Source organism: Nylanderia fulva, unplaced genomic scaffold, assembly GCF_048542155.1.
Source record: "Nylanderia fulva isolate GAGA-0341 unplaced genomic scaffold, ASM4854215v1 Scaffold43, whole genome shotgun sequence".
NCBI lineage: Eukaryota > Metazoa > Arthropoda > Insecta > Hymenoptera > Formicidae > Nylanderia > Nylanderia fulva.
This window is the reverse complement of record NW_028190510.1, coordinates 1,762,968-1,781,021: the sequence shown is the minus strand read 5'-3', so window position 1 is coordinate 1,781,021 and position 18,054 is coordinate 1,762,968. Positions and strand designations below refer to the sequence as shown.

The 18,054-nt window shown below is 23.5% G+C and overlaps 1 protein-coding gene and 3 long non-coding RNA genes across 6 annotated transcripts; all 4 read left to right on the top strand.

The window, feature by feature from the left end:
- Positions 1-155: 155 nt before the first annotated feature.
- On the top strand, positions 156-1,962 carry LOC146721697 (uncharacterized). The gene is made up of 3 exons (XR_014925555.1): positions 156-920; positions 1,153-1,279; positions 1,851-1,962. It is a non-coding gene; the product is annotated as an uncharacterized LOC146721697 (long non-coding RNA).
- Positions 1,963-2,164: 202 nt separating this feature from the next.
- Positions 2,165-4,678, top strand: LOC114928103 (uncharacterized). Its single transcript, XR_003819020.2, has 3 exons — positions 2,165-2,465; positions 3,426-3,543; positions 4,042-4,678. It is a non-coding gene; the product is annotated as an uncharacterized LOC114928103 (long non-coding RNA).
- Positions 4,679-5,944: 1,266 nt separating this feature from the next.
- On the top strand, positions 5,945-12,805 carry LOC114928102 (uncharacterized). Of its 3 annotated transcripts, none has more exons than XR_014925564.1 (6): positions 5,945-6,055; positions 7,423-7,563; positions 8,933-9,058; positions 10,000-10,084; positions 10,571-11,192; positions 11,815-12,805. It is a non-coding gene; the product is annotated as an uncharacterized LOC114928102 (long non-coding RNA). The 3 variants fall into 3 exon arrangements; XR_014925563.1 differs by having other exon boundaries at positions 7,423-7,582; XR_014925562.1 differs by lacking the exon at positions 7,423-7,563.
- Positions 12,806-13,624: 819 nt separating this feature from the next.
- Positions 13,625-16,408, top strand: LOC114928099 (uncharacterized). Its single transcript, XM_029299187.2, has 5 exons — positions 13,625-13,744; positions 14,305-14,389; positions 14,877-14,923; positions 15,367-15,484; positions 16,100-16,408. The coding sequence occupies exons 1-5, from the start codon at positions 13,712-13,714 to the stop codon at positions 16,240-16,242; spliced, it is 426 nt and encodes a 141-aa protein (XP_029155020.1). The 5' UTR covers positions 13,625-13,711; the 3' UTR covers positions 16,243-16,408.
- The last annotated feature ends 1,646 nt before the right edge of the window (positions 16,409-18,054 follow it).

Sequence of the window (18,054 nt, the reverse complement as noted above, 5' to 3'; positions counted from 1 at the left end):
CTAATTAAACTATTGTGTTTTTAATTTAATCTCTATAGTTAGTGGTTTTTAATAGAAGATAAACAAATTTATATAAATCTTGTACTTTAGCGTGTCTGCTGATAAAAATATTTCTTAATAATATTGTTGTATATTTCACACATAAATATTAAGATTAGCGCCTGCGGATGACACCTCCCGGCGCTCTTAAATAGCAAGAAGTCGATTCTCTGTTATCGGTTAAAGTGCTCCGATTTTCGCCGTGTCATATGTACCCCCACCGGGGACTAGCGGATAGCGCGCGCGTAAGGAGCAGGATCGCTCTGAAATCACTCCTGTGTGATCCTTTATCGCGAACACAATTAGCGTACCATATACAGAAATATAGTTGCTCAGTTTCATATATATCGTGTAAATCATTCCATCGTTCTTCCATCACCGATCCTCTAATTGAAGGAACATAACAAATATATTTAACGCTAAAATAAAAAATAATTTTTGTTCTTTTATATTATTATTATAAAAAATTTTATAAATTCAAAGTTTGCGTTTTTCGTATTTTCGAATTTTGATATATCATTGACACATTAATACAACCAAACAAATCAAAACTTGTATTGCTTTTAAAGGAAAAATTACTTTACATTCCGTTTGATTATAATTTTCTAGTGATCTCACTTTGCGCGTTACAGATTTAATCTCACTGCTTTTCTGACAGACCTCGTATAAGTATATTAAAGTTTTAATGTTTTGTAAAAATTACTTTTAAATAAGGCCACAGTATTTTTCAGTATAGTGTTTTATTCTAATTTATCAGACTCAAATCAACAAGTTAAAAATTCCAATAAAACAAGTTTCCAATATCCACAATTAATTCTTGGTTTTTTTGATTATTTGCTACAGATGTAACGGTAACTAAATTACAGCTGAACCATTACAGAGTAATTAATGCATTTTTTATATATTCAAGTTCTTCATTTTTTTCAATATCTATCAATATCGCGTGATTTATAACTTTTTAGAACAGTAAAAAAAATAATTAGATATAAAATATTGCTTATTTCAATATAATCAATCCCAAGCTTATAAAAAATTATATTACATATATAGCTAGGGATTAACATAATATTATCTCGTCAAATTATATAACATTATGTTACTGTTACTACGTAGGTATAAATGCAGTTAAAGAAGTAATGTACAAAACAATAATCGTATCGAAGTGCGAGGTAACACCGGATCAGTGCATTTTATATTCCAAACAACAATGAAGAAACTTCTACTTATTGCGTTTTTAATAGTAAGTAGAAAGCAATATATAAATTAGCAGTTCTCCAAACCGAAATATAAAACAATAAAATGAAAAAATTTTATTTTTTTTAATCATTGCGCAACATACTTGATATTGCGCATAAACATTCCATATTATTTTATTTAAAGAAATATCTAATTTACTTGTAATAAAACAATATATAAATTAGAAATATCGAAATATAAGAAAGAAAAAATATATATAAAAATATGTACGACGAAATAAATTAGACTATACAGAAATGGATAATATATAAAAATCAGTCAGTACTTAAACCGTTGTTAATTGTTTTCTTTTATTACGTTACATTTGGAATAATTGTTTAAAGACTCTTCAACCGATTTGTAATTTCATGCAATATTCGCAACAGAATTCTATAGGTTTGAAATAACTTCTCAAAATTGCGTAAAAATCTAAAGTAAGCAAAAAGTTAATAATACTAACGGTAATAATACTAATACTAGTACTGGTAAAAATAAATACGATACATTATAATAAAATATATTAAATATGAATAATTAGAAAATGTGGAGAAAAACTAATTTGTTATATTTTTCAGACAATATCCTACGCCGCTGATCGGGAAAAATTGAAGATAATGTATCAAATCTACCAAACTTGTCTCAAAAAACAGAATGCACAAGATGAGTAATATTACCATAATTTAAATTTGGATTAAATAAATATAAATTATTTATATAAAATATATTCATTTTATTGAATAAGGTTAAAGAAAGACCTTTGAACTTTAAAATTACCGTTATTATAAATGTTATAAATTTATTATACATAATAATTTTATTATAAATAATTTTATCACAAATATAATCATAATAGGCATTTTTTCTAAAATAAAGTCTTCCATTTTTTTTCTGAATAAAAATGAAAGTGTAAAGAAACAATTTTCTCTGTTCGCGCCAGTAATATTACTACATTAAAATAAAATTTAATAATAAAACGTAACAACTTTTATATTCAAAAATTTTATTTAAAAGATTTGTAGAAAATAACATTAAACAATTTGTATATTAAAATTTTTATAACAAGTTTTATTTATAAATTTAATTACTAAATTATAAGCATACATATAAAAATATATTATTAAATTCATAAATAATATATTTTAGAATGGACTCCAGAAGTGGTTCGATGTACATTTTACAAGCATGGAATAGTACGTATATATAAAAAGCACACACATACATACTTTAATAACATATATATATATAGAAAATTCATGTATTATTTTGCGATATTCGCAATAATTATTGAGTTATTTAGTACAATATCTAAACAAATAAGCAGGTAGAAAACATTATTTGATCGAGAAGCGGCGTCATGCAGCGAGCGGCGACCAATGTAGTGGCGCCGAAAAGTAAGATGATACTTTTGATATTAAGCGGCATATAACAAATAAGTCAGCCGACATGCACACCGAGTCCGGCCTACCGCTTTCTACCCGCTCATTCGTTTAGATATTTTAGTTAATAACTCAATAATTATTGCGAACATCGCAAAATGATACAGAACTTTTCTATTCAGTTTAACACGCTCTATCTGCTCATTCGCGGTGGTTCGCGAATTATGGGACACCCTGTATATATCAAGTATGCCAGGTGGAGCCGTCTTTACAAAAAAATAATAACGTACTCTTATACATAACCGAAGACTTCAAAATTAAAGTAATTTATCTATAAAAAACAAGAATTTTTAAAATTAATTACGTTAAAATAAATAATTAATATAATTGTATTTCCAGAAGAAAAGAGAAGCCCTTTTTACTTATAAAACAATTATAGCAATTGCAAGAATTATTACTATACAATTATTTTACTATATGTATAATTATAATTTTTTTCAAAATTCATATTTTGACTTATTGCTTGTATTGAAAGTAATTGCTCTTGTGTAATTAGTATTATTCGATAATCAAAATTGACGTAAATGCGAAGCAGACAAACGATACTCGTAACGATTCCAAAATAATTTCTCAAAATAATGACATATTGAGCTATTTGAAACTTGAAATCGTATTAAAAAAAACTATGGAATACAATTTTGTTTAAATATTATTTTTTAATAAACTGCGTATAATTCATTTAATTGAAAAATAATATTAATTTATTAATTCCAGATTGACGATAAGGCTGTAATTATAAAAAATGAACTTTTCACAAATTACGGATATATAATTTCCGATGAGAGCAAATTAAATCAAGCAAAAGAGATCTTTACTAAGTGTGACGAACAAGGTAAATGAGAGAGAGAGAGAGATAGAGAGAGAGAAACAGAGAGAGAGAAAAAATATTCCTATTGTTAATAATTTATATTTTATACTTGGCATATTTTGTTTAAGTTATATTATTTCTTATTATCATTATGTTATTTTTTATTATTTTTTTATTATTATTTTCTTTATTATTATTTCTTATTATACATATATATGCGCCTTATTTATTCTTTATACATTATTATTATAGATATTGCTTATTTCAATATTACCACATTAATACGATAATTACCAATAAATGGTTGCAAACTTTAAACTTTAAATTATGTTTTTTTTATTCTATTATCTTTTTTCATAATTAGAAATATTATAATTAAAAACAAATAATTTTTTCTGTTAATATTTATATATAGTATATATAATATATATTATAATAATATACATATATTACAATTATATGTAATATCTATTTATTAAATTCAATATTAATTTGAATAAGCTGTTTTATATCAAATTGCAGCAAAACAACGGCCAGGAACTAACGAGGAGAAGCTTATGATAATTATAACATGTGCAATGCCAATAAAAGATCTACTCGACAAACCCCCCCAATGAAAGAAAGAAGATCATTTTTTCTTTCACATAATATTCATAAGTATTCATATAAAATAATAAAGATGAAGAGATAAAGTATATATATTGTATAATGAGATAAGAATACTTTTGATCCTTTATACTAACGAGTTTTTGAGAATTTTACACAAAGATTTTTCTTGTTGCTTGAATTGACATGTTATTACTTGTTTAAAATTATTATCAAGTATTAAATTTTTATTTGCTTTCTTCTTTTTTTACTTAATTATTTTTCTTCGATTTGCGGAGTATTTGGTGCAAATCTGTTTTCAGTTTGCGATTGACAAATCTGTTCTCAGCTTGTTGCGTTAATTTGTCGTCGCACTGTTAGTGACAGATCTTCTCTGGTGTTACACCCAACTTTTGATGTTAGGATATGCTTTCAACTTTTGATTGCAATTGGGGCGCACTCGAGGACACAGTAGGCCCTGGATTTACAGCCGTATTTGGCAGAAAATTGTTTCCCGATTGTTAACAATTCTAGAGCAAATGGTATTAGATGGGATTATATTATTATATATATTTATATATATATATATATATATATATATGAGTTGTAGAAATTAATCGAAATTAATCAAACTAGCGAGCAAATAATTTAACGTTTTTAGCGAGGCTCTATAAAATCTTATCTCATGACTTGTAATTGATTCCCTTATGTCTCTATTTCAATAAAGTATCATCCTCTTTGGGAATGTTATAAAAAAATCCCTGTCTTTTACATTATCTATAATACCATTAAAATATTATAAAAATAATATTTTTTTATAAAAGATTATATAAAAATATATTATTAAAAAATTATCAGTAAATTATCAACATAAATTTAACTATTTATTATACATATATATCTTATAAAATATTATATTTATAATAATTAAAACTATTTGATATCCAGTTATGAAAATTAATTTTTTATAGATACAGTGAAAAATAAATGCGTATTTTATAAATTATTTACATGAATCTCGTTCTTATAAGATGATTGCTGATAAAAATATTTCCTCATCATACATTAAACGATAGAATAAACAATTATTTTAATTCTTTTATATTATTATAAAAGTTTTATATAAATTCGAAGTTTGCGTTTTTCGTATTTTCAAATTTTGATGTATCATTGATACATTAATGCAACCAAACAAATAGAAACTTGTATTGCTTTTAAAGAAAGGACTGTACTTTACATTCCACTTGATTATAATTTTCTAGTGTTCTTACTTTGCGCGCTACAAATTTAATCTCATTGCGTTTCTGATAGACCTCGTATATAAGTACATTAAAATTTAATGTTTTGTAAAAATTATTTCTTATATGAGACCACAGTACGAGTATTTCTCGTATTTCTCAGTATAGTGTTTTATTCTAATTTATCAGATTCAAATCAACAAGTTGATAATTCCAATTGAACAAGCTTTCAATATCGACAATTAATTCTAAGATTTGCTAGAAATAACAATGATAAATTACCATTGAACCATTACAGACTAGTTAATGCATTTTTTATATATTCAAGTTCTTCATTTTCCTTAATATTTATTAATATCGCGTGGTGTACAACTTTTTAGAACAATAAAAAAAATAATTAGATATACAATATTGCTCATTTCAATATGACCAATCCCAAACCTATAAACAATTTAAATTTATGATTAATATGACCAATCCCAAGCCTATAATTATATTTTAAATTATATTTTATATATAACATGGGATTAATATAATATTACCTCGTCACATTATATAACATCATGTTACTATTATTTTGTAGATATATAAATACAGTTGAAGAAATGATGCACAAACAGTAATCGAATCAAAGTAGGATAGGTAACACCGGATCAGTGCATTTTATATTCCAAACAACAATGAAGACTCTTGTGCTTATTGCGTGTTTAGTAGTAAGTAGGAAGCAATACATACACTAGCCGTTTGTCAAACCAAAATATGAAACAATAAAATAAAAAAATTTTATTTTAAATCCTTATTAAAAAAATATAAAGTAGACTCAGTTTTCGCTTGCTATAGTTTTGATATATTTATTATTGCAACTGCAATCTTTACAATTATCTCGTTAATTTTGATATCTCTACACGTATTTTTAAAAACACTAATATGCCACTAAATCATAATAAATAAATTATTTAGACAATCGTATGCATAATTGTATTCGCGTAAGTTCATCATGGTTGGAAAGCTCGCATTAGAGAGAAAGAAAGAAAGAGAGAGAGGAGAGAGAGAGAGAGAGAGAGAGAGAGAGAATATTTATCAACTTTACTTTTCCAAAGTTTTCATTTCTATCCCCTAGACAATTAAAATTAACAATCAACGGTAATTGCCAAATGCTTCTATCATATTAATTCTAAATTATCATGATTTTATAGTAAAATAAACAACTTGATTAAGAAAATTGTTGAAAAAACTCGACAAAATAAATCAAATAAATAATAATTTAATTAATAATTTAATATATAATCATAAAGAAATAAATATATATGTATTTAATCCGGATATATACATATATAAAAATATTATATATGTTATCAATTTTAATCAAATAGAAATAATAATCAAAGAAATAATCAAAGAAATAATAATAAAATATATACACACACACATACAATATTATCATAATATTTTATACAACATATTATACATATATAATAATTGTGATATTAAATAAAATATTTTACATAAAAAGATATGATATATATATATATATATATATATATATATAATTAAAGATATGATAATATATATATATATATATTGTATATATCATATCTTAATTTATATATATATATCATATCTTTTATGTAAAATATTTTATTTAATATCACAATTATTATATATGTATAATATGTTGTATAAAATATTATGATAATATTGTATGTGTGTGTGTATATATTTTATTATTATTTCTTATACATATTACTATATTCATATAACGTATGCGCCTTATTTATTCTTTATACATTATTATTATAGATATTGCTTATTTCAATATTACCACATTAATACAATAATTACCAAAAAATGGTTGCAAACTTTAAACTTTAAATTATGTTTTTTTTATTCTATTATCTTTTTTCATAATTAGAAATTATAATTAAAAACAAATATTCTTTTCTATGTTATTATTTATATATAGTATATATATATATATATATACATATATATATTATAATAATATATATTACAATTATATGTAATATCTATTTATCAAAATAATATTATTTTCAATAACCTGTTTTATATTTAATTGCAGCAAAACGAGCGACAGGAACTAACAAAGAGAAGCTTATGTTAACTATAACATGCACAAAGCCAATAAAAGATCTAATCGACGGACCCCCGCAATGAAAACAAGAAGATCACTTTTTCTTTCACATAATATTCATATAAAATAGTAACGATGAAGAGATAAAGTATATATAATGAGATACGAATACTTTTGATCCATTTTTTATACTAACGGGTTATTGGGAATTTTACATAACAATTTTTTTTGTCGTTTGAATTAACATGTACTTATTTTATATTATAGTTAATAAAATTTTAATTTTTTTGAAACAAGTTTCGAGAAAGTGTGATACTGTGCTAAAGTTCATTTTACAATCAGAAGATCATAATTTTAGATAATAAAGCAATTTTTTTTAAATTTATAATTGTACATTTTTTAAAAATTAAACATATTTACACAACTAATATTATATCGTATTATATTACATTACATTATATTATATATATGTATATATTGTATATATATATATATATATATATATATATATATATACATATATTATAACTAAAATTAAATTATCTTGAACACTGATATAATTTTTTAAAAAATTTTTATGATTAAGGGATAAATTAAATATTTTATATTTAAAACTAAAATTGTATGCAATAATCTATGTGTAAAAAATGATAATAATTTAAATAAAAATTCAACTAATTAAACTATTGAGTTTTTAATTTAATCTCTATAGTTAATGATTTTTAATAGAAGCTAAACAAATTTATATAAATCTTGTACTTTAGCGTGTCTGCTGATAAAAATATTGGTTAATAATATAACGCTAAGATAAACAATAATTTTTGTTCTTTTATATTATTATTATAAAAAATTTTATAAATTCAAAGTTTGCGTTTTTCGTATTTTCGAATTTTGATATATCATTGACACATTAATGCAACCAAACAAATCAAAACTTGTATTGCTTTTAAAGGAAAAATTACTTTACATTCCGTTTGATTATAATTTTCTAGTGATCTCACTTTGCGCGTTACAGATTTAATCTCACTGCTTTTCTGACAGACCTCGTATAAGTATATTAAGTTTTAATGTTTTGTAAAAATTACTTTTAAATAAGGCCACAGTATTTTTCAGAATAGTGTTTTATTCTAATTTATCAGACTCAAATCAACAAGTTAAAAATTCCAATAAAACAAGTTTCCAATATCCACAATTAATTCTTGGTTTTTTTGATTATTTGCTAAAGATGTAACGTAAACTAAATTACCGCTGAACCATTACAGAGTAATTAATGCATTTTTTATATATTCAAGTTCTTCATTTTTTTCAATATCTATCAATATCGCGTAATTTATAACTTTTTAGAACAGTGAAAAAAATAATTAGATATAAAATATTGCTTATTTCATATATATAATCAATCCCAAGCTTATAAAAAATTATATTACATATATAGCAAGGGATTAACATAATATTATCTCGTCACATTATATAACATTATGTTACTGTTACTATGTAGATATAAATGCAGTTGAAGAAGAGCTGTACAAACAGTAACCGTATCGAAGTGCGAGGTAACACCGAATCAGTACATTTTATATTCCAAACAACAATGAAGACCCTTCTACTTATTGCGTCTTTGATAGTAAGTAGGAAGCAATATATAAACTAGCAGTTCTCCAAACCAAAATATAAAACAATAAAATGAAAAAATTTTATTTTTTTTAATCATTGCGCAACATATTTAATAATGCGCATAAAAATTCCATATTATTTTAGTTAAACAAATATTTAATTTACTTGTAATAAAACAATATAAAAATTAGAAATATCGAAATATAAGAAAGAAAAAATATATTTAAAAATATGTACGACGAAATAAATTAAACTATACAGAAATGAGTAATATATAAAAATCAGTCAGTACTTAAACCGTTGTTAATTATTATTTTTTTTTTTTATTACGTTACATTTGTAATAATTGTTTAAAGACTCTTCAACCGATTTGTAATTTTATACAATATTCGCGACAGAATTCTATAGGTTTGAAATAACTTCTCAAAATTGCGTGAAAATCTAAGGTGAGCAAAAAGTTAATAATACTAACGGTAATAATACTAATACTAGTACTGGTAAAAATAAATACGATACATTATAATAAAATATATTAAATATGAATTATATATATAAAGAACTAAGAAGTCACCAGTCAATAATTAAAAATGGTAATAATTTCGTCAACCATATCTGGCTATAAATACTATTTATTAAATTTCACGACGTTTCGGCCATGGGTTTCGGTCCTTATCAAGTGCTACTTAATACCGCATTATTGTAATAACACTACTTATTTGATCTTAGGTCATGACAGTACATGATCACGTCATGACCTAAGATCAAATAAGTAGTGTTATTACAATAATGCGGTATTAAGTAGCACTTGATAAGGACCGAAACCCATGGCCGAAACGTCGTGAAATTTAATAAATAGTATTTATAGCCAGATATGGTTGACGAAATTATTACCATTTTTAAATATGAATATATAGTAAATGTGGAGAAAAACTATTTTGTTATATTTTTCAGACAATATCCTACGCCGCTGATCAAGAAAAATTGAAGATAATGTATCAAATCTTCCAAACTTGTCTCGAGGAACAGAATGCACAAGGTGAGTAATATTACCATAATTTAAATTTGGATTAAATAAATATAAATTATTTATATAAAATATATTCATTTTATTGAATAAGGTTAAAGAAAGATCTTTGAACTTAAAAATTTCATTACCGTTATTATAAATGTTATAAATTTATTATACATATTAGTTTTATTATAAATAATTTTATCACAAATATAATCATAATAGGCATTTTTTCTAAAATAAAGTCTTCAATTTTTTTCTGAATGAAAATGAGAGTGTATAAAAACAATTTTCTCTGTTCGCGCCAGTAATATTCCTACATTAAAATAAAATTTAATAATAAACGTAACAACTTTTAGATTCAAGAATTCTGTTTGAAAGATTTGTAGAAAATAACATTAGACAAATTGTATATTCAAATTTTTATAACAAGTTTTGTTTACAAATTTAATTACTAAATTATAAGCATACATATAAAATTATATAATTAAATTCATAATTAATATATTTTAGCATGGATTCCAGAAGCGGTTCGATGTGTATTATACAAGCTGGAATAGTATGTATATATAAAAAGCACACACATATACATACTTTAATAACATATATATATATATATATATATATATATATATATATCAAGCATGTCAGGTGGAACCGTCTTTACAAAAAATTAATAGCATACTATTATATATAATTATTTTACCATACGTATAATTATAATTTTTTTTCAAAATTCATATTTTGACTTATTGCTTATATTGAAATTAATTAATTGCTCCTGTGTAATTAGTATTGTTTGATAATAAAAAATGTCATAAATGCGAAGCAGAGAAACAATACTCTTAACAATCCTAAACTAATTTCTCAAAATAATGACATATTGAGCAATTTGAAACTTGGAATCGTATTAAAAAAACTATAGAATATGACTATATAGTTTTGTTTAAATATTATTTTTTAATAAACAGTGTATAATTCATTTATTTAAAAAATAATACTAATTTATTAATCCAGGTTGACGATAAGGCTGTAGTTATAAAAGAGAAACTTTTTACAATTTACGGATATATAATTTCCGATGAAAACAAATTAAATCAAGCAAAAGAGATCTTTACTAAGTGTGACGAACAAGGTAAATAAAAGAGAGAAAAAGAGAGAGAAAGAGAGAGAGAGAGAGAGAGAGAGAGAGAGAGAGAGAGAGAGAAAATATTCTTATTGTAATAATTCATATTTTGTACTTGACATATTTTATTTCAATTATATTATTTCTTTTATGTTAAAACTCTTATATATTATTTCTTATTATTAATGTTATTTATTATTATTTTTTTTATTATTATTTCTTTCATTATTATTTCTTATACATATTACTATATACATATAACGTATGCGCCTTATTTATTCTTTATACATTATTATTATAAATATTGCTTATTTCAATATTGCCACATTAATACGATAATTATCAATAAATGATTGCAAACTTTAAACTTTAAATCATGTTTTTTTTTATTCTATTATCTTTTTTCATAATTAGAAATTATAATTAAAAACAAATATTCTTTTCTATGTTATTATTTATATATAATATATATATATATATATATATATATATATATATATACATATATATATACATACACACATACATATATATATACATATATATATTATAATAATATATATTACAATTATATGTAATATCTATTTATCAAAATAATATTATTTTCAACCTGTTTTATATCTAATTGCAGCAAAACGAGCGCCAGGAACTAACGAGGAGAAGCTTATGTTAACTATTTCATGCACAATGCCAATAAAAGATCTACTCGACAAACCCCCGCAATGAAAAAAAAAAGATCACTTTTTCTTTCACATAATATTCATATAAAATAGTAACGATGAAGAGATAAAGTATATATAATGAGATACAAATACTTTTGATCCATTTTTTATACTAACGGGTTATTGGGAATTTTACACAACAATTTTTTTGTCGTTTGAATTAACATGTACTTATTTTATATTATATTTAATAAAATTATAATTTTTTTGAAACAAGTTTCGAGAAAGTGTGATACTGTGCTAAAGTTTATTTTAGAATCAGAAGATCATAATTTTAGATAATAAAGCAATTTTTTTTAAATTTATAATTGTACATTTTTTAAAAATTAAACATATTTACAACTAATATTATATCGTATTATATTATATTACATTATAATATATATATATTGTTACGTCCTCCGGACGTTCTTTCTCGCAAAAGACGTCTCTCGCACACACTCTCACTCACTCGCGGCTCGCGAAATAAATACACTCTCTTATGAAGAAATGATCCTTTATACAATGATGAAATACAATGACTAATGTACACGCGAAAGAAAGAAGATTGCTCTCTGGTCAAGTCACGTCCGTACGAGATGACAGCCAGACCAAAAACTGTCATGGACCCTGAAAACAACCACCGGGCGGTTGTCAATAAACAACCCCCCTTAACGATGAAGCTCCACGACACAAGGGATGATATTCAGGGGATGAAAGATCAGGGACGTAACAATATATATATATGTATATACATATATTATAACTAAAATTAAATTATCTTGAACACTGATATAATTTTTTAAAGAATTTTTATGATTAAGGGATAAATTAAATATTTTATATTTAAAACTAAAATTGTATGCAATAATCTATGTGTAAAAAATGATAATAATTTAAATAAAAATTCAACTAATTAAACTATTGAGTTTTTAATTTAATCTCTATAGTTAATGATTTTTAATAGAAGCTAAACAAATTTATATAAATCTTGTACTTTAGCGTGTCTGCTGATAAAAATATTTGTTAATAATATAACGCTAAGATAAACAATAATTTTTGTTCTTTTATATTATTATTATAAAAAATTTTATAAATTCAAAGTTTGCGTTTTTCGTATTTTCGAATTTTGATATATCATTGACACATTAATGCAACCAAACAAATCAAAACTTGTATTGCTTTTAAAGGAAAAATTACTTTACATTCCGTTTGATTATAATTTTCTAGTGATCTCACTTTGCGCGTTACAGATTTAATCTCACTGCTTTTCTGACAGACCTCGTATAAGTATATAGTTTTAATGTTTTGTAAAAATTACTTTTAAATAAGGCCACAGTATTTTTCAGAATAGTGTTTTATTCTAATTTATCAGACTCAAATCAACAAGTTAAAAATTCCAATAAAACAAGTTTCCAATATCCACAATTAATTCTTGGTTTTTTTGATTATTTGCTAAAGATGTAACGTAAACTAAATTACCGCTGAACCATTACAGAGTAATTAATGCATTTTTTATATATTCAAGTTCTTCATTTTTTTCAATATCTATCAATATCGCGTAATTTATAATTTTTTAGAACAGTAAAAAAAATAATTAGATGTAAAATATTGCTTATTTCATATATATAATCAATCCCAAGCTTATAAAAAATTATATTACATATATAGCAAGGGATTAACATAATATTATCTCGTCACATTATATAACATCATGTTACTGTTACTACGTAGATATAAATGCAGTTAAAGAAGTGATGTACAAACAGTAATCGTATCGAAGTGCGAGGTAACACCGAATCAGTGCATTTTATATTCCAAACAACAATGAAGACACTTCTACTTATTGCGTTTTTGATAGTAAGTAAAAAACAATATATAAACTAGCAGTTCTCCAAACCGAAATATAAAACAATAAAATGAAAAAATTTTATTTTTTTTAATCATTGCGCATAAACATTCCATATTATTTTATTTAAAGAAATATTTAATTTACTTGTAATAAAACAATATAAAAATTAGAAATATCGAAATATAAGAAAGAGAAAATATATATAAAAATATGTACGACGAAATAAATTAGACTATACAGAAATGGATAATATATAAAAATCAATCAGTACTTAAACCGTTGTTAATTGTTTATTTTTTTTTTTTTATTACGTTACATTTGTAATAATTGTTTAAATACTCTTCAACCAATTTGTAATTTCATGCAATATTCGCGACAGAATTCTATAGGTTTGAAATAACTTCTCAAAATTGCGTGAAAATCTAAGGTGAGCATAAAGTTAATAATACTAACGGTAATAATACTAATACTAGTACTAGTAAAAATAAATACGACACATTATAATAAAATATATTAAATATGAATAATTAGTAAATGTGGAGAAAAACTATTTTGTTATATTTTTCAGACAATATCCTACGCCGCTGATCGTGAAAAATTGAAGATATTCTATCAAGTCTACCAAAAATGTCTCAAGGAACAGAATGCACAAGGTGAATAATATTACCATAATTTAAATTTGAATTAAATAAATATAAATTATTTATATAAAATATATTCATTTTATTGAATAAGGTTAAAGAAAGATCTTTGAACTTAAAAATTTCATTACCGTTATTATAAATGTTATAAATTTATTATACATATTAGTTTTATTATAAATAATTTTATCACAAATATAATCATAATAGGCATTTTTTCTAAAATAAAGTCTTCAATTTTTTTCTGAATGAAAATGAGAGTGTATAAAAACAATTTTCTCTGTTCGCGCCAGTAATATTCCTACATTAAAATAAAAATTAATAATAAAACGTAACAACTTTTTGATTCAAGAATTCTGTTTGAAAGATTTGTTGAAAATAACATTAGACAAATTGTATATTCAAATTTTTATAACAAGTTTTGTTTACAAATTTAATTACTAAATTATAAGCATACATATAAAATTATATTATTAAATTCATAATTAATATATTTTAGCATGGATTCCAGAAGCGGTTCGATGTGTATTATACAAGCTGGAAATAGTATGTATATATAAAAAGCACACACATATACATACTTTAATAACATATATATATATATATATATATCAAGCATGTCAGATGGAGCCATCTTTACAAAAAATAATAGCATACTATTATATATAATTATTTTACCATACGTATAAATATAATTTTTTTTCAAAATTCATATTTTGACTTATTGCTTATATTGAAAGTAAGTAATTCCTCCTGTGTAATTAGTATTGTTTGATAATAAAAAATGTCGTAAATGCGAAACAGAGAAACGATACTCTTAACAATCCTAAACTAATTTCTCAAAATAATGACATATTGAGCAATTTGAAACTTGGAATCGTATTCAAAAACCTATGAAATATGACTATAACTTTGTTTAAATATTATTTTTTAATAAACTGGGTATAATTAATTTAATTAAAAAAATAATACTAATTTATTAATTCCAGATTGACGATAAGAGTGCAATAATAAAAGATAAACTTTTTACACAATACGGATATATCATTTCCGATGAGAACAAATTAAATCAAGCAAAAGAGATCTTTAATAAGTGTGACGAACAAGGTAAATAAAAGGGAGAAAAAGAGAAAGAGAGAGAGAGAGAGAGAGAGAGAGAAAGAGAAAATATTCTTATTGTAATAATTCATATTTTGTACTTGACATATTTTATTTCAGTTATATTATTTCTTATTATTAATGTTATTTATTATTATTTTTTTTTATTATTATTTCTTTCATTATTATTTCTTATACATATTACTATATACATATAACGTATGCGCCTTATTTATTCTTTATACATTATTATTATAGATATTGCTTATTTCAATATTGCCACATTAATACGATAATTACCAATAAATGATTGCAAACTTTAAACTTTAAATCATGTTTTTTTTATTCTATTATCTTTTTTCATAATTAGAAATTATAATTAAAAACAAATATTCTTTTCTGTTATTATTTATATATAATATATATATATATATATATATATATATATATATATAGTATATACATATATATATACATACACACATACATATATATACATGTATATATATATATATATATATATATATATACATATATATATTATAATAATATATATTACAATTATATGTAATATATATTTATCAAAATAATATTATTTTCAACCTGTTTTATATCTAATTGCAGCAAAACGAGCGCCAGGAACTAACGAGGAGAAGCTTATGTTAATTATAACATGCATAAAGCCAACAGAAGATCTATTCGACGAACCCCCGGCAATGAAAAAAAGAAGATCACATTTTCTTTCACATAATATTCATATAAAATAGTAACGATGAAGAGATAAAGTATATATAATGAGATACGAATACTTTTGATCCTTTTTTTATACTAACGGGTTATTGGGAATTTTACACAACAATTTTTTTTGTCGTTTGAATTAACATGTACTTATTTTATATTATATTTAATAAAATTTTAATTTTTTTGAAACAAGTTTCGAGAAAGTGTGATACTGTGCTAAAGTTTATTTTAGAATCAGAAGATCATAATTTTAGATAATAAAGCAATTTTTTTTAATTTATAATTGTACATTTTTTAAAAATTAAACATATTTACAACTAATATTATATCGTATTATATTATATATATGTATATATACATATATTATAACTAAAATTAAATTATCTTGAACACTGATATAATTTTTTAAAAAATTTTTATGATTAAAGGATAAATTAAATATTTTATATTTAAAACTAAAATTGTATGCAATAATCTATGTGTAAAAAATGATAATAATTTAAATAAAAATTCAACTAATTAAACTATTGAGTTTTTAATTTAATCTCAATAGTTAGTGATTTTTAATAGAAGCTAAACAAATTTATATAAATCTTGTACTTTAGCGTGTCTCCTGATAAAAATATTTCTTAATAATATTGTTGTATATTTCACACATATAGATATTAAGATTAGCGCCTGCGGATGACACCTCCCGGCGCTCTTAAATAGCAAGAAGTCGATTCTCTGTTATTGGCTAAAGTGCTCCGATTTTCGCCGTGTCATATGTACCCCCACCGGGGACTAGCGGATAGCGCGCGCGTAAGAAGCAGGATCGCTCTGGAATCACTCCTGTGTGATCCTTTATCGCGAACACAATTAGCGTACCATATACAGAAATATAGTTACTCAGTTTCATATATATCGTGTAAATCATTCCATCGTTCTTCCATCACCGATCCTCTAATTGAAGGAACATAACAAATATATTTAACGCTGGGATAAAAAATAATTTTTGTTCTTTTATATTATTATTATAAAAAATTTTATAAAATCAAAGTTTGCGTTTTTTGTATTTTCGAATTTTGATATATCATTGACACATTAATGCAACCAAACAAATCAAAACTTGTATTGCTTTTAAAGGAAAAATTACTTTACATTCCGTTTGATCATAATTTTCTAGTGATCTCACTTTGCGCGTTACAGATTTAATCTCACTGCTTTTCTGACAGACCTCGTATAAGTATATTAAAGTTTTAATGTTTTGTAAAAATTACTTTTAAATAAGGCCACAGTATTTTTCAGTATAGTGTTTTATTCTAATTTATCAGACTCAAATCAACAAGTTAAAAATTCCAGTTAAATAAGCTTTCAATATCCGCAAATAATTCTTCGTAATTTACTAGAGATAACAATGATAAATTACCGCTGAACCATTACGAAGTAATAAATGCATTTTTTATATATTCAAGTTCTTCATTTTCTCCATATCTATTAATATCGCGTAGGGTATAACTTTTTAAAACAGTAAAAAAAAATTAGATATACGATATTATTTCAGTATGACCAATCCCAAGGCTATAGAAAATTATATTTTATATTTAGCACGGAATTAACATAACATTATCTCGTTACATTACATAACATCATGTTACCATTACTTTATAGATATAAATACAGTTAAAGAAATGATGCACAAACAGTAATCGAATCAAAATACGATAGATAACACCGGATCAGTGCATTTTATATTCCAAACAACAATAAAGACTCTTGTGCTTATTGCGTGTTTAGTAGTAAGTAGGAAGCAATACATAAACTAGCATTCTCCAAACCGAAATATAAATCAATATAAT